Here is a 20,850-nt window from a genome sequence, read left to right as displayed (position 1 = left end):
GATAACATATTAGCATGGATAGGAGATAACATATTAGCATGGATAGAAGATTGGCTGGCTGGCAGAAAGCAGAGAGTATGCATAAATGAGTATTTTTTGGATTGGCAGGATGTGCCTAGTGGGGTCCCACAGGCGTCTGTGCTGGGGCCTCAACTTTTTATGATTTACATCAATGACTTAGATGAGGGGAGTGAAAACATGGTAGCTAAATTTGCAGATGACACAAAGATAGGTAGGAAAGTATGTTGTGAAGAGGACATGAGGTTGCAGATGGATATAGATAGGTTGAGGGAGTGGGCAAAGATCTGGCAAACGGAGTTTAATGTGGGAAAATGTGAAATTGTTCAGTTTGGCCGGAAGAATAAAAAAGCAGAGTATTACTTAAATGGAGAACAGCTGCATAATTCTGAGGTGCAGCGGGGTCTAGGTGTTCTAGTACATGAATCACAAAAAGTTAGTATACAGGTACAGCAAGTAATTAAGAAGGCTAAGGCTATCTTTTATTACAAGAGGGATTGAACATAAAAGTAAGGATGTTATGCTTCAGTTATAAAGGGAATTGGTGAGACCACACCTTGAATACCGTGTGCAATATTGGTCTCCTTATGTGACGATGGATGTAAATGCGTTGGAGGCAATTCAGAGGAGGTTTACTAGATTGATACCTGGGATGAGTGGGTTGTCTTATGAGGAAAGGTTGGACAGACTGGGCTTGTTTCCACTAGAGTTTAGAAGAGTGAGGAGTGATTTGACTGAAGTATACAAGATCCTGAACGGCCCTGACAAGATGGGCTTTGAAAGGATCTTTCCTCTTGTGGGTGAGTCCAGAACTAGGGGGCACTTTTAAAATTAGGGGTCGCCCTTTTAGGACAAAGATGAGAGGAAATTTTTTTCTCTCAGAGGGTTGTGCGACTTTGGAACTCTGCCTCAGAAGGTGGGGGAGGCAGGATCATTGAATATTTTTAGGTCAGAGGGAGGTAGATTCTTGTTAGGCAAGGGAATAAAAGGTTATTGGGGGTAGATGGGAATGTGGGAATCGAAATACAAGATGATCAGCCATGATCTTATTGAGTGGCGGAGCAGGCTCGAGGGGCCAAATGGTCTACTCCTGTTCCTATTTCTTATGTTCTTACTAGCTTAATAGAATTTTTTTGAGGAAGTAACAAGGAGATTTATGAGGGTCATGCAGTGGATGTTGTCCATATGGATTTTAGTGAGGCATTTGAAAAGGTCCCACGTGGCAGACTGGTCAGAAAAGTGAGATCCCCAGGATACAGGGGAAGGTGAATAGTTGGATCCAAGGCGGCTCAGCAACAGGAAACAAAGGGCAATGGTCAATGGATGATTTTGCGAATGGAAAGAGGTTTCCAGTGGTGTTCCACAGTGCTCAGTGTTGAGGCCCTTGCTGTTTGCAGTATATATTAATCATTTGGACTTAAACGTGGGAGACATGATTGGGAAATTTGTGCACGACAAAAAATTGGCAGTGTAGTTGACTGTGAAGAGGGTAGCTGTCGAGCCACAATGATATGAATGGTTGAGTGGGCGGAAAAGTGGCAAATGGAATTCAATCCGAAAAAAATTGTGAGGTAATGTATTTGAGGAGGGAAAACAAAGCAAGGGAATACTCAATAAATAGTAAGATATCGAAAGGGGTTGAGGAAGTGAGAGGCATCAGAGTGTATATCAACACGTCCCAGAAAGTGGCAGGAAAGTTGGATGTGGTGGTAAAGAAATCATACGGAATGCTTTTCTTTATTGGACAAAGTATTGAATACAAAAGCAGGGATGTAATGACGGAACTGTATAAAACGTTGGTTAGGCCACAGCTGGAATTTTGTGTACAGTTCTGGTCGCCACATTACAGGAAGGACATAATTGCTCTGGAGAGAATACAGAGATTTACAAGAATGTTGCCAGGGCTGAGGGAATATTGAATAGGCTAAGGTTGTTTTACTTAGAACAGAGGGGGCTGAGGGGTGGCCTAATTGAGGTGTACAAAATTATTGGGTAGACAGGAAAGACCTGCTTTCCTTAGCTGAGGAATCAATTACTGGGGGCATAGATTTAAGGTGATTGGTATAAGGATTACAGGGGACATGAGGAAAAACATTTTCATCCAGAGGGTGGTGGGTGTCTGGAATTCACTGCCTAAATTGATGGTTGAGGCTGAAATGCTCAGCATATTTAAAAGGTACCTGGATATGCATCTGAAGTGCTACAACCTGCAAGGCGACAGGCCAGGTGCTGGAAAGTGGGATTAAAAATGAGTGGCTAGTTTCTTTTTTTCTCATTTTTTGGCTGGCACAGGCACAACGGACTGAATGGCCTCTTTCTGCGCCATAACTTTTCTATGGTTCTATGGTGCATCCAGGTAGAAATGCTAATTAGCTATCGTCTAGACCTTCAACTTCATGCTAGGAATTACACTGACAGTTCGAAGTATAGCCGTCTATAAAACGTGACTTTCCTAAACATCTCCATGTGAGTCTGCCCAGTCAGCACAACTGCTGTTACCATTGTCAACAGATGTAAGCATCTAGCAATTCCTTCTCAGTAAGACAATCTGAGCTCCCCTTTAACAACCAAGCCATCCAAGGCTTGTTATCGGACAGAATTCAGAGCAGGTCACATGACCCCCTTCATTCCTCTATTTTACCATAAAGTAGAGACAGTGCCAAAACATAACAATCTTGTAGACATTGTATTTGTAACAATAGCTAAAATAAAAGATGACTTTTAAAGAGTGCATTAAAGCCAAATTCAAAATGCATTAAAGCCAAATTCAAAAGGCATGATGAAGTCTGTTGTTTCTGAAACATGTTATACCAAAGAGTGATAAGGATGCAGATTTGTGTCCACAATCCTCCACACGACAAGTTATCAATCTCATCTTTTGTAGGAATACTAATTACCAGATTCTCTGGGCAAAAGGGAAAGATGCCATAGCCTGCTCCTCGTGCTTAAGCAAGATTCATACCTATTCTCTTGGTCAAGGATATTGCACAACTCAACAAAACTCAAAAGAGGAAATGGAATGAGAAAACAACCTCACAGAAAAAAAGGAAACTGGAGGAAAAATCATCAATGGTGAAATGGTACTACAGTATTAAAGTGCATAATGGTGTTGATTAATGGGCAACAGGTTCTATTTCCAGACTCTTTTTAGCTTTCAATTTCAGCAAGCAAATTCTTGACATTTTTAAAGAAATGTTAGCTGTAGTTTTCATATACCTGTTCATTTATGAGCATCTGTTGGAGTTTCTGCTGATCCTCAGCCTTTCCGAGATTCTGGTGTAGAGTGAAACGCAAACATTCCATAAAAGCTGATACAATTGCTGAACTCTCAGTGCAGCTCATCAAGGCACGCTCGCTCAGTAGTCTATTCAACAATAACAAAAGAATATCTTTTTAAATATTAAATTAGTTCTCAAAATTATTGCTAGAAAAAGTTGTAAACATTTTGTCCTCAAAAAGAGTTTATATATTCATTAGTTCATAAATTTTCCAAATAATTTTGTACACCACAATGGTAAAAGCAATTGTGTTGACTGGGTAGACTCACAGAGAGGTGTTTAGGAATGTTTTGGACGTTGTATAGATGGTTATACTTTGAACTGTCAGTGTAATTTCTAGATAGAATGAAATTGGAGGTCTAGACGATAGCTAATTAGCATTTCTACCTGGATACAACCTTAGATTTGATTAAAAGGATAACAAGATGAGGTTTCCGAGACAGGATAAGGCTTTAAACAAATTCAGCCTTTTTTCAAAATCAGTGTCAGCATTAGAAAGCGGAAAGCATTAAAAATTCACAAGGTGCCCTTTGATGAACTAACTTTTGAAGTTATATTCAATTACCCTTTGATCACAGTCTACTTTGATCACTTACTGCAAGTAACAATTATACAATCTTGAGCCAAAGCCAATCTTATTGCTTTAGAAATAAAGAGTTGGAACATTTTTAACAGAAGTAAATATAATCCTACCAAAAATATAAACCTTAAGAAAGGCTTATACAGTACAAGGCAATGTTCAGAAATCAATGGAGATACTGTTGTAATCAGAGTTACATCTTATGTAGGTAAAATTGTGAAATGATGAAGCTACTGATTTCCTACCTATAGCTCCTTCATTATAGGAGGACTGACCATTCTTCTTAGGGGAGGGGACAATGCAAGTTAAATGGAGGCAGCGCCAAGATGCACACACAGCTACAGGAGATTACAACCATGCCAACTTTCTGCAGTAGACCTGATAATCTGAAACAAGCTCACAACTTGGTAGTGGTAGACTTTACACATGAACTGGTACTTTTTTCCAGATAACCTGTAAGCTAACATCTTAAATAGTTGTGTAGTTATAACTGGATAAGCAGTGGGAAAGTTATCAGCGGTGTATAGCAATAAGGTGGTGTACATTTAGCTGATTCAACTCCAGCAGTACCCCTGCATTATTTGAAGATGCCTAAGCCTTGGCTATTGTTGAAATGTGTTCAAGATGACTTAAGTGCAGTGAATCCTTATGGGAGTATGTGTACTTTATATCAGACAAACTGAAATTCTACTTCCTCAAATTTCTCAACAGCCTGGATAGAAATTCTTAATCCTGATTATGGGCTTCTGCACATACCATGTGCACAGCTAAAAAAACCTTCCCTACTTCATCATGTACATTGGAATACTTCTCATTGCATGCTGCAGTAAAAATCTATGCAAGCTAGACAGTAATCAATATACTTAAACAATTTCTTCACCATTGTCTCATGTGCATCTTTTCATTGCATCATTTGTTATATTATTAACATTTCCGCTATTTCTAAAAAGGCAAAATTGCTCTAATTAGTTAAGCTGGCCACATACTGCACTGGATTTCCACTTCACAGTATTTACATACAGCTCTGGAGTTTATTCCACATTAAGTAAAACTGACAAAAACGCTTTCAAGACTCCATATGCTTTAGAATAAAGCTGAAATGTCCTTTTAATTAAATCTCCATTTATTCCCACTGAAAAGGTGTTTTTTCTGTTTTTAATGAGAAACATCCCGGAATAAGATTATTAATTCTATGTTGGTCAATCTTATTCCAATAGCTCTTTCAAAATTGTTCTATTATAATAAGTCCACTAAGAAACATGGACAGGAAAATTCCTAAAAGCATTATGTGAAACGAACAAATCGGATAGCAGTGCAAGAAAATTAGAGTTTTTCCTTTAACCTCCCCCACTAGCTCAACATTGTTTCTATTCAGGCCACTTCCAAACACTATTTCTCTGATTTTGGTCTTTTGTACATATTTTTTACCTTTTGTTGGCAGCAGAGTTTTAATCCAGCTAGGTACTACCAGCTGAATAACCTTTCCACCTCTTCATCTCCCTCTGCTCCTTTAAAAACTACTCAAAACACCTCTTTGAGTAAGCCTTTGATTATCCCTCTTCAGACCTCCTTCCTGGCTCAATGTTTGATTTTTTTTGTTTTAAAGCTTTATGTGAGCGACTTAGGATGCTGTTTGTGTTAATTGTGCTATTATAAATGCAAGTTCTTGTTGGCCCTCCTCTTGGCAAGATACAGCTCCAATTACACCAACCACATTACTGCTAGGGAGAGTGCAGGTTTAGCAAGGTTATCCATGTTTATGCGGGGAAATGCAGAGCTAATCTTGGCATTCCTTCAGAGAAGGAGCTAAAAATGTACTCAGTGGAGTAATCAAATAAAGCTGCATTCTCTATCAACTGAAGGCACTATATGCTGGTGCTCCAATCTGCTGCACTATCACGCTTCATTTGTAAGTATCATATTGTTGCCGGGGAACAGGTAGCATTTCAATTTAAGGCCATGTGTCTGTTGCATGCAATTCCAGGTGCACAAATCCATTAAGAAATTCAGGAGAAGCTTCTTTACCCAGAGAGTGGTCAGAACACGGAACTCACTACCACAAGAGAGCAACTAAAGTAAACGTTAGTCCCTTAGAAGCAGATACAGGAGAAATTACCATGGGAAATGAAGAAATGGCAAAGACATTGAACAAATATTTTGTCCCTGTCTTTACAGCAGAAGACGGAAATTACACAGCAGGAATAGAGGGTAACCCTGGAGCTAATAAGAGTGAGGAAACTAAGGTAATTAATATCAATAGAGAAAAAATACTGGAGAAACTTAAGAGACTAAAATCCAACAAATCCCCAGAACCTGATGGCCTACACCCTAGGGTTCTAAAAGAGATAGCTGAAGAGATAGTGATGTGCTGGCTATGATTTTCCAAAATTCCCTAGATTCTGGAACAGTCCCAGCAGATTGGAAGTTAGCAAATGTAATACCGCTGTTCAAGAAAAGGAGACAGAGATAGGGAACTATAGGTCAGTTAGCCTGACACCAGTCATTAGAAAAGTGCTGGAATCTATTATTGAGGAAGTTTTTAGATGCTTTTCTAAGTGCATCGTTATGATTAGAACAAGTCAACATGACTTGACGAAAGGGAAATCCTGTTTGACAAATTTATTAGAGTTCTTTGAGGATGTAACTAGTCGGGTAGATAAAGGGGAACCAGTAGATAGGGTATGCTTGGATTTCCAAAAAGCATTTGATCAGGTGCCACACAAAAGGTTAATACACAAGATAAGGGCTCATGGAGTTGGGGGTAATATATTAGCATGGATAGAGGATTGGTCAATGGACAGGAAGCAGACAGTGGGATAAATGGAACATTTTCAAGTTGATAGGCTGTGACTAGTGCAGTGCCGCAAGGATCAGTGCTGGAGCCTTAGCTTTTTGCTATCTATATTAATGACTTAGATGGAAAAGACAGAGGATAATTTATCTAATTTGCTGATGTTACAAAGCTAGGTGGGAATGCAAGCTGTGAGGAGGACACAAGGAGATATAGACAGATCAAGATGAGTGGGCAACAAGATGACAGATGGAGTATAATCTGGGAAAGTGAGGTGATTCACTTTGGTCATAAGAAAAAGCATGAAACTTGTAAATGTTGATGTTGAGGGAGATTTGGGTGTATTCGAATAAGGAACACAAAAATTTAGCAAAGGGGTACAACAAGCAATTAGGAAAGTAATGGCATGTTGGCCTTTATTGCAATGTAATTGGAGTACAAGAATAAAGAAGTCTTGCTACATTTGTACGGAGCTTTGGTGAGGCCACATCTAGAAACTTGTGTGCAGTTATGGTCTCCATATTTAAGAAAGGATAAACTTGCATTGGAGGCAGTACATATTGGCCCCTGGGATCAGGGGGTTGTCCTATGATCAGAGGCTGAGTAAATTGGGTCTATATTCTGAGGAGTTTAGAAGAATGAGAGGTGATCTCATTGAAACATTCAAGATTATTAAGGGGCTTAACAGGGTAGATACTAAGCAGTTGTTTCCCCTGGCTGGGGAATCTAGAACAAGGGGACACAGTTTCAGAATAAAGGGCCCATCATTTAGGACTGAGATGAGGAGATATTCCTTCATTCAAAGGGTTGTGAATCTTTGAAATTCTCTACCCCATAGGGTTGTGGATGCGCCTTCATTTAATATATTTAAAGACTGAGATAGACAGATTTTTGGTCTCTCAAGGGATCAAGGGATATGGGGAGTGGGTGGAAAAGTGGAGTTAAAGCCCAAGATTAGCCATGGTCATACTGAATGGCGGAGCAGGTTTGTCATGTTTCTGAAGGAAATAGCTGAAGGAGGCGTTAGTGGCGATCTTTCAGGAATCACTGGAGTCAGGGAGGGTCCCAGAGGACTGGAAAATCGCTAATGTAACCCCCCTGTTTAAGAAGGGAGTGAGGCAAAAGACGGGAAATTACAGGCCGATTAGCTTGACCTCAGTCGTTGGTAAGATTTTAGAGTCCATTGCTAAGGATGAGATTTCAGAATACTTGGAAGTGCATGGTAAAATCGGGCAAAGTCAGCATGGTTTCATCAAGGGGAGGTCATGCCTGACAAATCTGTTAGAATTCTTTGAGGAGGTAATGAGTAGGTTAGACAAAGGAGAGCCAATGGATGTTATCTACTTGGACTTCCAGAAGGCCTTTGACAAGGTGCCGCACAGGAGGCTGCTCAGTAAGATAAGAGCCCATGGTGTTAGAGGCAAGGTACTAGCATGGATAGAAGATTGGCTGTCTGGCAGGAGGCAGAGAGTGGGGATAAGGGGGTCCTTCTCAGGATGGTGGTCGGTGACTAGTGGAGTTCCGCAGGGGTCAGTGTTGGGACCACAACTTTTCACTTTATACATTAATGATCTAGATAAAGGAATTGAGGGCATCCTGGCTAAGTTTGCAGATGATACAAAGATAGGTGGAGGGACAGGTAGTATTGAGGAGGCGGGGAGGCTGCAGAAGGATTTGGACAGGTTAGGAGAATGGGCAAAGAAGTGGCAGATGGAATACAACATGGGCAAGTGTGAGGTCATGCATTTTGGTAAGAAGAATAGAGGCATAGACTATTTTCTAAATGGGGAGAGAATTCAGAAATCTGGAGTGCAAAGGGACTTGGGAGTCCTAGTCCAGGATTCTCTTAAGGTTAACTTGCAGGTTGAGTCGGTAGTTAGGAAGGCAAATGCAATGTTGGCATTTATTTCGAGGGGACTAGAATAGTGCTGCTGAGGCTTTATAAGGCTCTGGTCAGACCACATTTAGAATATTGTGAGCAATTCTGGGCCCCGTATCTCAGGAAGGATGTGCTGGCCCTGGAGAGGGTCCAGAGGAGGTTCACGAGAATGATCCCAGGAATGAAAGGCTTAACATATGAGGAACGTTTGACGACTCTGGGTCTATTCTCGATGGAGTTTAGAAGGATGAGGGGGGATCTGATTGAAACTTACAGAATACTGAAAGGCCTGGATAGAGTGGACGTGGGGAAGATGTTTCCATTAGTAGGAGAGGCTAGGACCCGAGGGCACAGCCTCAGAGTAAAGGGAAGACCTTTTAGAACAGAGATGAGGAGAAACTTCTTTAGCAAGAGAGTGGTGAATCTATGGAATTCATTGCCATAGAAGGCTATGGAGGCCAGGTCATTGAGTATATTTAAGACTGAGATAGATAGGTTCTTGATTGGTAAGGGGATCAAAGGTTACAGGGAGAAGGCGGGAGAATGGGGTTGAGAAACTTATCAGCCATGATTGAATGGCGGAGCAGACGCGATGGGCCGAATGGCCTAATTTCTGCTCCTATGTCTTATGGTCTTATGTGGTCTTCTCCTGCTCCTGTTTCTTATGCACTTGCAAAGATGATTTTAATATTACTATGCATTTTTCAATCTTGTATATTCACAATTATTAAAAAGTCACAAGACATTCAGATCAGGACCTTCCCTTCTGTCACCTGAAAGTTGGTCCAGATTAACAAAGCACTGCTCTCAGAAGGCTGCTGGAGTGTTCAGCCAAACTACTGCCAGACCTAAAATGGAGATCACATGTCTCCAACAGAGGCAGAGCCCAAAGCATGCTGACTGGACCAACAGAAACACAGTGCAAATTCCTCATTGCATCTGATGGCAAGATTCATGCTTTTATCATCAGAGGCAGCTTTGTAGCACAAAGGGCCATGCAAGACATTACTAATTTGTCATTTTTTTTTTCATTGGGGCTGTCCTAGCTCCTTTCACTTTGGACTCTTACAATTCACAGAGAAATCAGGGTGGGCTGGACTATAACCCAGGAACTAGAAACAAAATAGCAGCACGCGATACCACTGATCCACCCAATTGTCCCTTTTTTAAGATCACCCTCGTCTTCTCCAGAAATCTGTATCCCAAGACATGTTTTTTTTAAGTAAAACACCATTTATGTTCTGTTAATTGCCCCAGGTCATTAATAGCTAAATAACATCTTAGTGGAGTGCACTGGTGATGGAAATTATTAAACAAATCATACCCCTTGCTAAAGCTGCTGAAGAACATGGTGAAAAACTCTATCTTGGATCCAATTATTTCTTCAGGTAACCTGCTGATAAATGGTAAAAGACTTGGATAGACAAAAGTAGCCAAGCCACGGCCACCTTCTTTAAGAACTGTCCATAGTTTTGGCAAAACTCCTTTCTTTGCATTTACATGGGCCCAGCAATCCTAACAAAAATATAAATAAAATAGATAGTGTTACAAAATATTACAGCACTCGATGGAAAACATGCAGTCAGAGAAACCAAAACTTTAGCCTGCCAAATTAGGATACCAAATTATCTACCATATCACCATATGGCATTAGTCTTAAATAGAACATAAGAAGATGCTATTAGAATCTTTACAGATGCAATTTCCTGAATTTTCCATAGAAGCTAAAGAAGGTCAACGATTCTCTCCTATCTTCAATTACTTGTATTTCTAAAAATCTAAACTTTTCATTAAAAAACTATCTATTATGATAGTGGCTATGAAAATTGTTGGTAGCAAAGGTCTATGAGTAATTTGGTGGTGAGAAATCTATATAATGTCCAACCTCAGAGGTGCAAAATTATAAGCTGTGATGTCAGAGTTGAGGTTATACACTATTCCACTGAGCCTAAATCAGCAGCCAGGAACAAGGATAGATAGGGGCATAGGTGTGGAGTTTTTGGTGTAAACTGAACAGATTTACATACACAAGGCATTTCAATCAAAATGTTTTAAGATCTTTCTTATCTATCACTGCCTTCAAAAATTCGAAGAAAAACTCAGCTCTGCAACTGTAGCTTCAGGGTCCTCTGCTGCAAACAGCTCAATGTTCTTTTTCCAGCTTTGCCTTATAAAGGGCTCAGACTATTTTTTACACAAATTGTTACTATTAAAACTGTCTGAGGAACAATTTCACTTTGGGCAGTAGCAGTTGGAACAGAATGAAAGCAAAAATAAATAAATTTTGTTCCAGTAATTTTTCTCTGCTCCTCTTATCACTTCCTCTTGCTAAGGTAATGTGCAATAGACATCCTTTGATATTTCTACAAATGGCCATTGTTCAAATGCAAATTAGACAGGGTGCCAATAGCCTATGCAATCAACAGCAGTGCTACAGTTGAGCATGATACTGTTGTCATCTGATATTCACACAGATATAATTTTGGCAGGGGTGACAAGATAATGATCAGAAGCAGAAGCCCTGGCAAGCTTCTCCTCCTTAACCCAGGAGTATTGAGGCTAACAGTAGAATCCCTACTGGTGTCCTAGATGAAATCAATTGACTCATTACAGATCAATTGGGGGGGCTTCCCAGTCTGCATGGCTCAATTAATCATTACTTTAACCCACTGACTCACTGGGAATTCCAAAGTCTCAGGTTTAACAATGTATATTAGATTTAAAATAAAACAACAATCATAACTCCACCAAAACAATACATTAAAGGAACTTTCTTCAATGCTATTTTTTTTAAATCTTAAGATAAGACTTCTTTGTGCCCAAATTGTCTACTTTGGGCTTCACTTTACCTCAATGCAGGTGAGCACATAAAGTGCTGCTGCCCAGACAGAAGGGCATACTACTGGATCCATATCATCTATGCTCAGTAGCACAGCGGGACACACTCTTGCAGCTTCAAACTTCATCAGCTCGGGCAAATATTGGCAAAAAGCAATAATTAATTCAAAGAAAGCTGAACGGATCTAACAAATGAAAGAACAAAAGAAACTTTAAGCATTTCAGATTCTCACCATTTCTATCAAGATATTAACATTTATACTTTGCACTCACAGGGCAGTAGGTGGTTGAACCTGGCCTGCAAATTTCAAATGGTCAACAAAATGTACTGTGTAGTCATCAGGTTATATCATTGTGAATGAAGGTGAAAAAACAAGGAACAAACTTCCATATACAATTAATTTTCCTGTATCAGGGAGTCCAATTCCCCCCAATTGTCCAACATCCTGTGAAAATAGTCTTGTTCTGCATTGAAGGCTTTAAAAGTAAAGATTTGAGTTAGAAAAAAAATTCAAGATTACTTTTGGCAAGGTGAAGTCTATGCAAAGTTTTGATGTTATGTTTTAGATTTTAAAAATTCTTGATAGAATTAAAAAGTTCATGCTCTTCCTAACTACTGTCATCATGTTTCCTCCTCCAGCCAAGAGGCCTGCACTGTCTGTGATTTGGACTTATGGCATTGTTAGTTGCAAACCTGTGGGCTGAACTAGTCCTGCCATTTTGCCTCTGCCCACAAATCCTGAAGTCATCAAATACTACACATTCAACCACCGGACTATAACATATCTAACTTTAGGTAAATTCAAAGCTAAGCACACTGATTAGAGGTCTAGTGTTTTACTGCTTTAGCTTCCCAGTGACCTTCTATCTTTAATGGAACCGTTAAAATAAGTATTTCTATGAACATTAATGCTGGTAAGTAATAAAAATGTGGAAACTTTTAAATTTGAGAACTTTCACATTGTTGAGGAGCTCAGTTTCTCATATAATAGGTGAATACTATTAACTTATTGCAATATTTAATTATACTTTTTAATATACCAGTGAATGGTTAACTCAAACCTGTGGAGTTTTATGTCTGCTGTATTTCCAGAATTTGGACTGTGATAGAAGTTCCATCAGTCTGTCTTTCAGGGCAACGCTCTCATTTTCAGGGAGAAGATCAAGCAGCTTTTTCAGAGCCAATAGTGAGCTTGTAACAACCCTTAGGTATTTGCCTTCCCTTTCTTCCTCAGGAACACTTCTAAGTTTGAACAACAATTTAGAGTTGTAAATTTCTGGTGGTATTGGTGGTATTAAAAGTTATTAACTATGTAAAATAATACAAAGATCTCCATATTATCCACATTTTTCAAAAAACTATTAGTCACATACTTGTAATACAGAATTCAAAAGAGTAATCGTCTATGTTTATTTTGGCTTCATCTTCAACCCTCTATGGCCACCAATCAGTGATCAAAATTATATTATTTTCTCAAGGGCTCTTTTTGAGATTTTCTGGAGACCTTTTTTTTGACTTTTAGGATTTCTTTTTTTTCATTCTCATTAACTTCATTATTAGCTGATGCAGTCATGTATTAACATTACCTTCTGTATTTGTGTCTTTCCTTCTTTAGATAGGCAAGATGGCACAAATGGAAAGACTCTATAATATAGAGCAGCTCATCTCCTCTAAAGCCAATGATTAATCAGATCTAAATAGTGTGCTAACCATGAGTCAATGTTACAATATCTTATCTTATTACGCATACCAAATTACCCTTGAGGAGCTGGTAGTGAGCCGCCTTCTAAAATTCAACTGAGTATCTTGCTAGGTCATTTCAGGGGGCAGTTAAGAGTCAACCACAACAGAAAATGCTGGAAAAACTCAGCAGGTCTAACAGCATCTGTGGAGAGAAAAAAAAAAGTTAACGTTTCGAGTCCTTATGATTCTTTTTCAGAGCTCTGATGAGTCATAAGGACTTAAAACGTGAACTCTGTTTTTTTTCTTTTCACAGATGCTGTTTGGCCTGCTGAGTTTTTCCAGCATTTTCTGTTTTTGTTTCAGATTTCCAGCATCCGCAGTATTTTGCTTTTATATAAGAGTCAACCATGTTGATGTGGGTTCGGAATCACATATGGGCCAAACCAGGTAAGGATGGTTTCTTTCCCTAAAATACATTAGTGCATCAGATTTTTTTTATTATAACAATCCAGTTTACTAATTAACTGAGTTGTGGGAGGGGAATTCCTGCCTCCTGATCATTAATTCAGGTTTCTGGGTTACTCGTTGAGTAAGGTGACCCACTCTGCTACCGCTCTCCATCATGAACTGAACTAGTGTCAAATGTAAAAGCATCTTAGCACACTTTTGTCTTCAGCACACTTTTGTCTTCACCACTCCAAGTCAAGTGTCCTGATATCCACTTGTTTCAATGGCTTATCGAGTCAGGACCCAGAAGCCATTTGCACTTCAGTACTTTCCCCAAACATAAGCTGCATTCACACTGCAAACTAGAGTCAACATGAGGGGATTTGGACACCAGTTACAGTGCAAGGTATAGCTCAAAATTGAGCTGACATCAGAACAAAGTGTGGTGAAGTATTCTGCAGGAGGGAGTCTTGCTTCCAATTCAACCTGGAGGCAATGTGGACTGCACAGACTTAAATCCATTGAAAAATGGAAACCGCTTTCCTGTATATTACAGTGGTAAATACAAATACACCTTTAGCAGCTACATTACTAAGGCCAGTAATAAATTTAGGGACAAAAGCACTTAAAGTATAACAGAGGCATAAGTAGACAAACGAAGTAAGTGGCTTAAAGAATGTGAACTGCTAGTGTCCCAGATTAACAGTTTGGAAGTGATGGGGCTGAAAGCCCTGAGACACTTCCCTGACAGGGATTGTTATGTGGGTGTTTTACTCACACATGCTCTTATTCTTCAATGGGCTCTCTCCTCCTTCTCAGCTCGAGCTTGGGCAGATGGCGGCCATTAGTGCCATGATGTACCCACATGCACCGGGAGATCGGCCTCACACATGAGCCATCCTTGCTCTATCTCTCTCACATAAGGGGGCAACTTTTCTTTCATTTGTTGCCCCCATGATTAATTTTTCAAGGGTTTTTTGGGGGCTTTTTAGAGCAAATTCACCCATAGTCCCTGTGTATTCTGAACCGTGCCACCAATGTACTAAACCACGCCATTTGCAAATAACAAGTGGCATATTTTTTGAAGTAACTGTGGTAATACATTTGAATAATTCCAACAAATGTCTGATTTGGTGGCTTACCATTCCAATAGCAGAAAGTGAAAAATCAGTGAATTTAAAAATGCAGCTATTGCAGTCAACCTGTCTAAGGGGTCACGACATCTCAAAATCTATTACGCAAACAGCTGGGGGTGGGATGGAGTAAGGAACTTAGAAACACACAGAATAAAATGTCATCATCTCAAATAGGCAGATTTTTAATATCAAATGCAAGTAAGGAAAAAAATTGGAATATATTTTCCAATTTTAGAGACCAATTTTATTCTGCTCAGTAGTGTATACGTTATTATGGAAAATTCATCACAATAATGTTTTTTAACGTAAGAATATAAGAAACAGGAGGAGGGATAGGCCATTTGGCCCACTGAGCCTGCTTCACCATTCAATAAGATGATCTGATTGCGGCTTTAACGCCACTTTCTCTCCTGTTGTCATAACCCTTAATTCCTGTGTCAATCAAAAATCTATCTAATTCAGCCTTGAATATATTCAATAACTCAGCCTCCACTGCTTTCTGAGAATTCCAAAGACTAAACGACCCTTAGAGATGAAATTCCTCAACGCCATCTTATATGGGAGACCCCTTATTTTTAAACTATGTCCCCTAGTTCTCTATTGCCCCACGAGGGAAACATCCTTCCAGCATCCATGCTGTCAAGTCCCCTCAGAATCCTGTATGTTCCAATCAGATCATCTTTGATTCTTCTAAACTTCCATGAGTATAGGTGTAACCTGCTCAACATTTCCTCAGGAGACAACCCATTCATCCCAGGAATCAGCCTCGTGAACTTCCTCTGAAATCTTTCCACTGTAAGTATATCGTTCCTTAAGTAAGGAGATCAAAAGTGTGCACAGTACTCGAGGTCTGGCCTCACCAAAGCCCTGTACAGTTGTAGCAAGACTTCCCTATGCTCCATTCTCCTTGCAATAAAGGTTAACAGTCCATTTGCCTTCCTAATTACTTGCTATACCTGCATGCTAACTTTTTAAGATTCATGTACAAGGATAGCCAGATCCCTCTGTTGTGCCGCATTCTGCTGTCTCTCTATTTAAATTATATTCTGCTTTTCTATTCTTCCTAGCACAGCGAACAGCCTCACATTTTTCCACATTATACTCAATCTGCCATTTTTTTTTAAAGTCACATCCTATCTATACCCTTTTGTAGAATCTTTGTATCCTCCTCAAAATTTGCTTTCCTACCTATTTTAATATCATCTGCAAATTTGGTTATCATACAGTCGGTCCCTTCATCCAAGTCATTAATAGAAATCATAAATAGTTGCAGCCCCAGCGCTCATCCCTGTTGCACTTCACTAGTTACAGTTTGCCAACCTGAAAATGATCCATTTACCCAACTCTGTTTCCTGCAAATTAGCCAATCCTCTATCCATGTTAAAAATCGCCCAATCTTTTCTGTGACACCTTGTCGAATCAATTTTGGAAATCCAAATACACTACATCTACTGGTTCCCCTTTATCCACCCTGCTTGTTACATCCTCAAAGAACTCTAATAAATTTGTCAAACATGATTTTCCTTTCACAAAACCATGCTAACTCTGCCTGATTGTATTATGATTTTCTAAATGTCCTGCTACTCCCTCCTTAATAATGAATTCCAGCATTTTCCCAATGACAGATGTTAGGCTAACCATCCTATACTTTCCTGCTTTCTGTCACCCTCTTTTCTTGAATAGGTGTGTTACATTTGTGGTTTTCCAGTTGACTAGGACCTTTCCAGAATCTAGGGAAATTTGGAAGATTACAACTAATGCATCTACAATTCCTGCAGCTACTTCGTTTAAGACCCTAGGATACAGGTCATCCAGGGGACTTGTCAGTCTTTAGTCCCATTAGTTTTCCTAGTACTTTTTCTCTTGTGACAGTGATTGTTTTAAGTTCCTCTCTGCCTTTTGCCCCCTGCTTTTCTACTATTTTTGGGATGCTTTTTGTGTCTTCTACTGCGACGACAGGTACAAAATACTTGTTCAAAGTCTCTGTCATTTCCTTGTTTCCTATTATTAATTCTCCAGTCTCAACTTCTATGGGATCAACTCTCACCATTGCTACTCTTCTCTTCCTATATACATATAGAAGCTTTTACTATCGGTTTTTATATTTCTTGCTAATTTTCTCTCTTGCTCCAATTTCTTCCTCTTTATTATTTTTTTAAAGTTATCCTCTTGTGGTTTCTCGAATTTTCCCAATCTTCTGGCCTACAACTAATCTTTGTAACACTGTACATGTTTTCTTTCAATTTGATATCATCCTTAACTTCTTCAGTTAGCCACGAATGGTGCATCCTTTTTGTAGAACCTTTCTAAATTGGATATATTTTTCTTGAATAATCAAATATCTCCTTAAATGTTTACCAGTGCTTCTCTACCATGCTACTTGTTAACCTATTTTCCCAATCCACTTAAGCCGACTCTGTCTTCGTAACCTTTTAAATGCCTTCATTGAAGTTTAAGACACTAGTTTCAGACTCAAGTGCCTCACCCACAAACTGAATGTGAAATACTATGTTATGCTCACTCTTACCTACATGATCCTTTATTATGATGTCATTTATTAATCCCAACTCATTACACATTACCAGGTCCAAAATGTTTTTTTTCTATTCTTTCACTGAACGCAAGTGTTGCTGGCAAGGCCAGCATTTATTACTCATCACTAACTGCCCTCGAGAAGGTGGTGGTGAGCCACTTTCTTGAACCGCTGCAGTCAATGTGGTGAACGTATACTCACAGTGCTGTTAGGAAGAGAATTCCACGATTTTGATCCAGTGACAGTGAAGGAATGGCAATATAGTTCCAAGTCAGGATGGTGGGTGGCCTGGAGGGAAACTTGCAGGTGGTGAAGTTCCCATGCATCTGCAGTCATTGCCCTCCTAGGTGGTGGAGGTTTGAAGGTGCTATCAAAGGAGCTTGGTGAGTTACTGCAGTGCATTTTGCATATAGGACACATTGCTGCCACTGTGCATTGGTGGAAACGAGTGAACGTTTAGGTTGGTGGATGGAGTGCCAATCAAGTGGGCTGATTTGTCCTGGATGGTGTCGAGCTTCTTAAATGTTGTTGGACCGTATTCATCCAGCCCATGTGGGAAATATCTCATCACACTCCTGCCTTAAGCCTTGTAGATGGTGAATAGGCTTTGGGAAGTCAGGGGAGTTACTTGCCTCAGAATTCCGAGCCTCTGACCTGCTGCTATGGCCACAGTATTTTTATGGCTGGTCCAGTTCAGTTTCTGGTCAGTGTCATGAAACTATAATGTTTTTCATAATATTATTGTAGGCTTATGGGTGTGAGTGTGGATCATTCTTTCTGTGTGACTGATTTAATTAAATTAGAGTCAGATAGACTGCAAGGTTGAAATTATCAAAAGAGTTAGGTGTAAAGCAGACTTTTGAAATAGAGATGGATAAGCTCGGATGAGGGTTCCACAGTAAGGTGTGAATGAAATTAGCATTTTTAGATAAGTGGAGGGGTTGTTTGATTTTCAAAGGTATGATAGGCTGTTTAAAAATAACAAGATAAATAGGGCAAGGTTATTATATTTACTTTTCCCAAAAAGAAAGAGGCCTTATTGACATGGAAGATTATTTTATGGGAAAAGTAAATTTCCAAAGACATGTAGAACAATGGGATTTTACACATTAAAAAGAGAAACATGTATAAAGAAGGATGGAAGGCCACGTAGTGGGTGGCCATGTAACATCTTGACAGGTACATTGTTTAAAGCAGCCTTGGGGAAAAGCCTCTAGCCACTTTTGCAGGTCTGTGTCCAGTAACTAAAGTTATGTTTAAAGCCTTGAGAATTCCACCGTCAAGTGCGTGCTGTGGTAACCTTGCTGGATTGCCTATTTAAATTTAAATTCTATTTTGGACTGTTGCCTTAACGCGGGTGTGTAGTTGGGAGTCAGGTTAACTGGGAATTTTGGGATTTGTTATAATATCAAGTTACTGTAATCTTATGTTTGTGCTTGAGTTCTTTTATTTTGTTAATATATGCTTTCATTTAATTTTTTAAATCTCTAAAAGTGTTCGTGGACTCATTGCTTCTGAATTCAGTGCAGAAATCTTCTCGTAATAAATACAAATTGCAAAACCATTGTGATAGCGTGGCCAACTTTCCCTCGATTTGCTTCACCTGGCACATATCACCTCCAACATCATGATATCAGTAGTAACCCCCAGGACGTTGATAGTGGGTGACTCAATGATGCTAATATTATTGAATGTCAGGAGGGATGCTTAGATTCTCTCTTGTTGGAGATGCTCATTGCCTGGCATTTAAGTGGCAAGTAATGTTCATGCCATACATCAGCCCAAGCCTGAATATTGTCCAGGTCTTGCTGCATATGGACACGGACTGCTTCAGCATCCTAGGAGTTGCAAATGGTACAGAACAATCATCAGCAAACATCCCCACTTCTGATCTTACAATGGAGGGAAAGTCATTGGTGAAACAGCTGAAGGTGGTTGAGCCTAGGACACTATCCTGAGGAACTCCTACAGTGATGTCCTAAGACTGAGATGATTAGCCTCCAACAACCACAGCCGTCGTCTTTTGTGCTAAGTGTAACTCCAACCAGTGTTGGAGTTTCCCCTTCATTTCCATTAACTTCAGTTTTGCCAGGGCTCCTTGATGCCACATTCATCAAATGCTGCTTTGACGTCAAAAGCAGTCATTCGCATCTCATGTCTGGGATTCAGCTCTTATGTCCATGTTTTGACCTAAGTTGTAATGAGATCGGAAGCTGTATGGCCTTGGTGGAGCCCAAACTGAGCATCAGTGAGCAGGTTATTGCTGTGCAAATGCTGCTTGATAGCACTATTTGTTGACGCCTTTGAATGTTGATGAAATGTTCACTTTGCTGATCATTGAGATTAGACTGACAAGGTGATAACTGGCTGGATTGGATTTGTCCCACTTTCTGTGAACAGAAACTAGCTGGGCAATTTTCCAAATTGTTGGGTAGGTGCCAGTGTAGTAGCTGTACTGGAACAGCTTGGCTAGGAGTGTGGCTAGTTCTGGAGCACAAGTGTTCAGTATTATTGCCCATAGCCTTCGCAATATCCATTACCTTCAGTCGTTTCTTTATGTTACGTGGAGTGAATTGAGTTGGCTGAAGTTTGGAATCTGTGACACGAGGGACTTCAGGAGGAGGCCGATGGACTATCCGCTCGACATTTCTAGCTGAAGTTGGCTGCAAATGCTTCTGCCTTGTCTTTTGCACTGATACGCTGGACTCCCCCATCATTTAGTACTGGGATATTGAAGCAGGTTCCTTCTCCTATTAGTTGTTTAATTGTCCACGCCATTCACAGCTGAATGTGGCAGGACTGCAGAGCTTTGATCTGATCTGTTGGTTGTGGGTTGCGTATATTGCATGCTACTTCCACTGTTTGGCATGCAAGTAGCCCCATGTTGTAGCTTCACCAGGTTGACACCTCATTTTTAGGCATGCCTGGTGCTGCTCCTGGCATACCCTCCTTGGACTCTTCATTGAGCCAGAGTTGACCCCTTGGCTTGATGGTAATGGTAGAGTGAGGGATATGCCAGGCCAAGAAGTTACAGATTGCGGTTGGATACAATCCTGCTGTTGTGAATGGCCCACAGCGTCTTGTGGATGCACAGTTTTGAGCTGCTTTATCTGTTCTGAATCTATCCTATTTAGCACAGTTGTAGTGCCATATAACACAATGGTCAGTGTGGAGATGGGGCTGTATCTAAACAAGGACTGTGCGGTGATCACTCCTACCTATGCTGCCATGGACAGCATTTGCGACAGGTAGATTGGTGAGGTCCAGGTCTAGTTCCCCTTGTTGGTTCCCAAGCCACCTGTCACAGGCCCAATCTGTCAGATATGTCCAGATATCAGCCAACTTGGTCAGGAGTGGTGCACTCTTACTGATGGACATTGAAGTCCCCAACCCATTTAAATATATAAACCCATCCCATCAGTACTAGAATATTTAAACAAAAAACTCACAGCTGAAAAATATTATTGCATAGATATGTCACTACACTTTCTTTGGCAACCTTCTGTCTCATGATATGATGGTTTGTGCCTTGGTGTGGCTCAGGAGGCCCACTCTCACATAACAGTCTCTGTCACATTTGCTGCAGATGAAGACTGTGGCCCAAGGTGATGCAGAACTTGCTGGCCTCCATTTTCTCTGGGCTCTCTTTTTGGCCAGCTGAACTTT

The 20,850-nt window shown here is 40.1% G+C and overlaps 1 protein-coding gene across 3 annotated transcripts in view; it reads right to left on the bottom strand.

The window, feature by feature from the left end:
- Positions 1 to 20,850, bottom strand: part of ltn1 (listerin E3 ubiquitin protein ligase 1) — a 156,638-nt gene that overhangs the window by 115,207 nt on the left and 20,581 nt on the right. For all 3 annotated transcript variants that reach the window (XM_078559905.1, XM_078559908.1, XM_078559906.1), the window contains 4 exons: positions 12,447 to 12,627; positions 11,396 to 11,569; positions 9,871 to 10,061; positions 3,235 to 3,382 (listed from right to left, as the gene is read on the bottom strand). In XM_078559905.1, the coding sequence (XP_078416031.1) occupies positions 3,235 to 3,382; positions 9,871 to 10,061; positions 11,396 to 11,569; positions 12,447 to 12,627 (694 nt within the window). The remainder of the gene's footprint in view (positions 1 to 3,234; positions 3,383 to 9,870; positions 10,062 to 11,395; positions 11,570 to 12,446; positions 12,628 to 20,850) is intronic.

Source organism: Cetorhinus maximus, chromosome 16, assembly GCF_964194155.1.
Source record: "Cetorhinus maximus chromosome 16, sCetMax3.hap1.1, whole genome shotgun sequence".
NCBI lineage: Eukaryota > Metazoa > Chordata > Chondrichthyes > Lamniformes > Cetorhinidae > Cetorhinus > Cetorhinus maximus.
The sequence above is the reverse complement of the archived record's forward strand: the minus strand, read 5'-3'. Positions and strand labels throughout refer to the sequence as shown.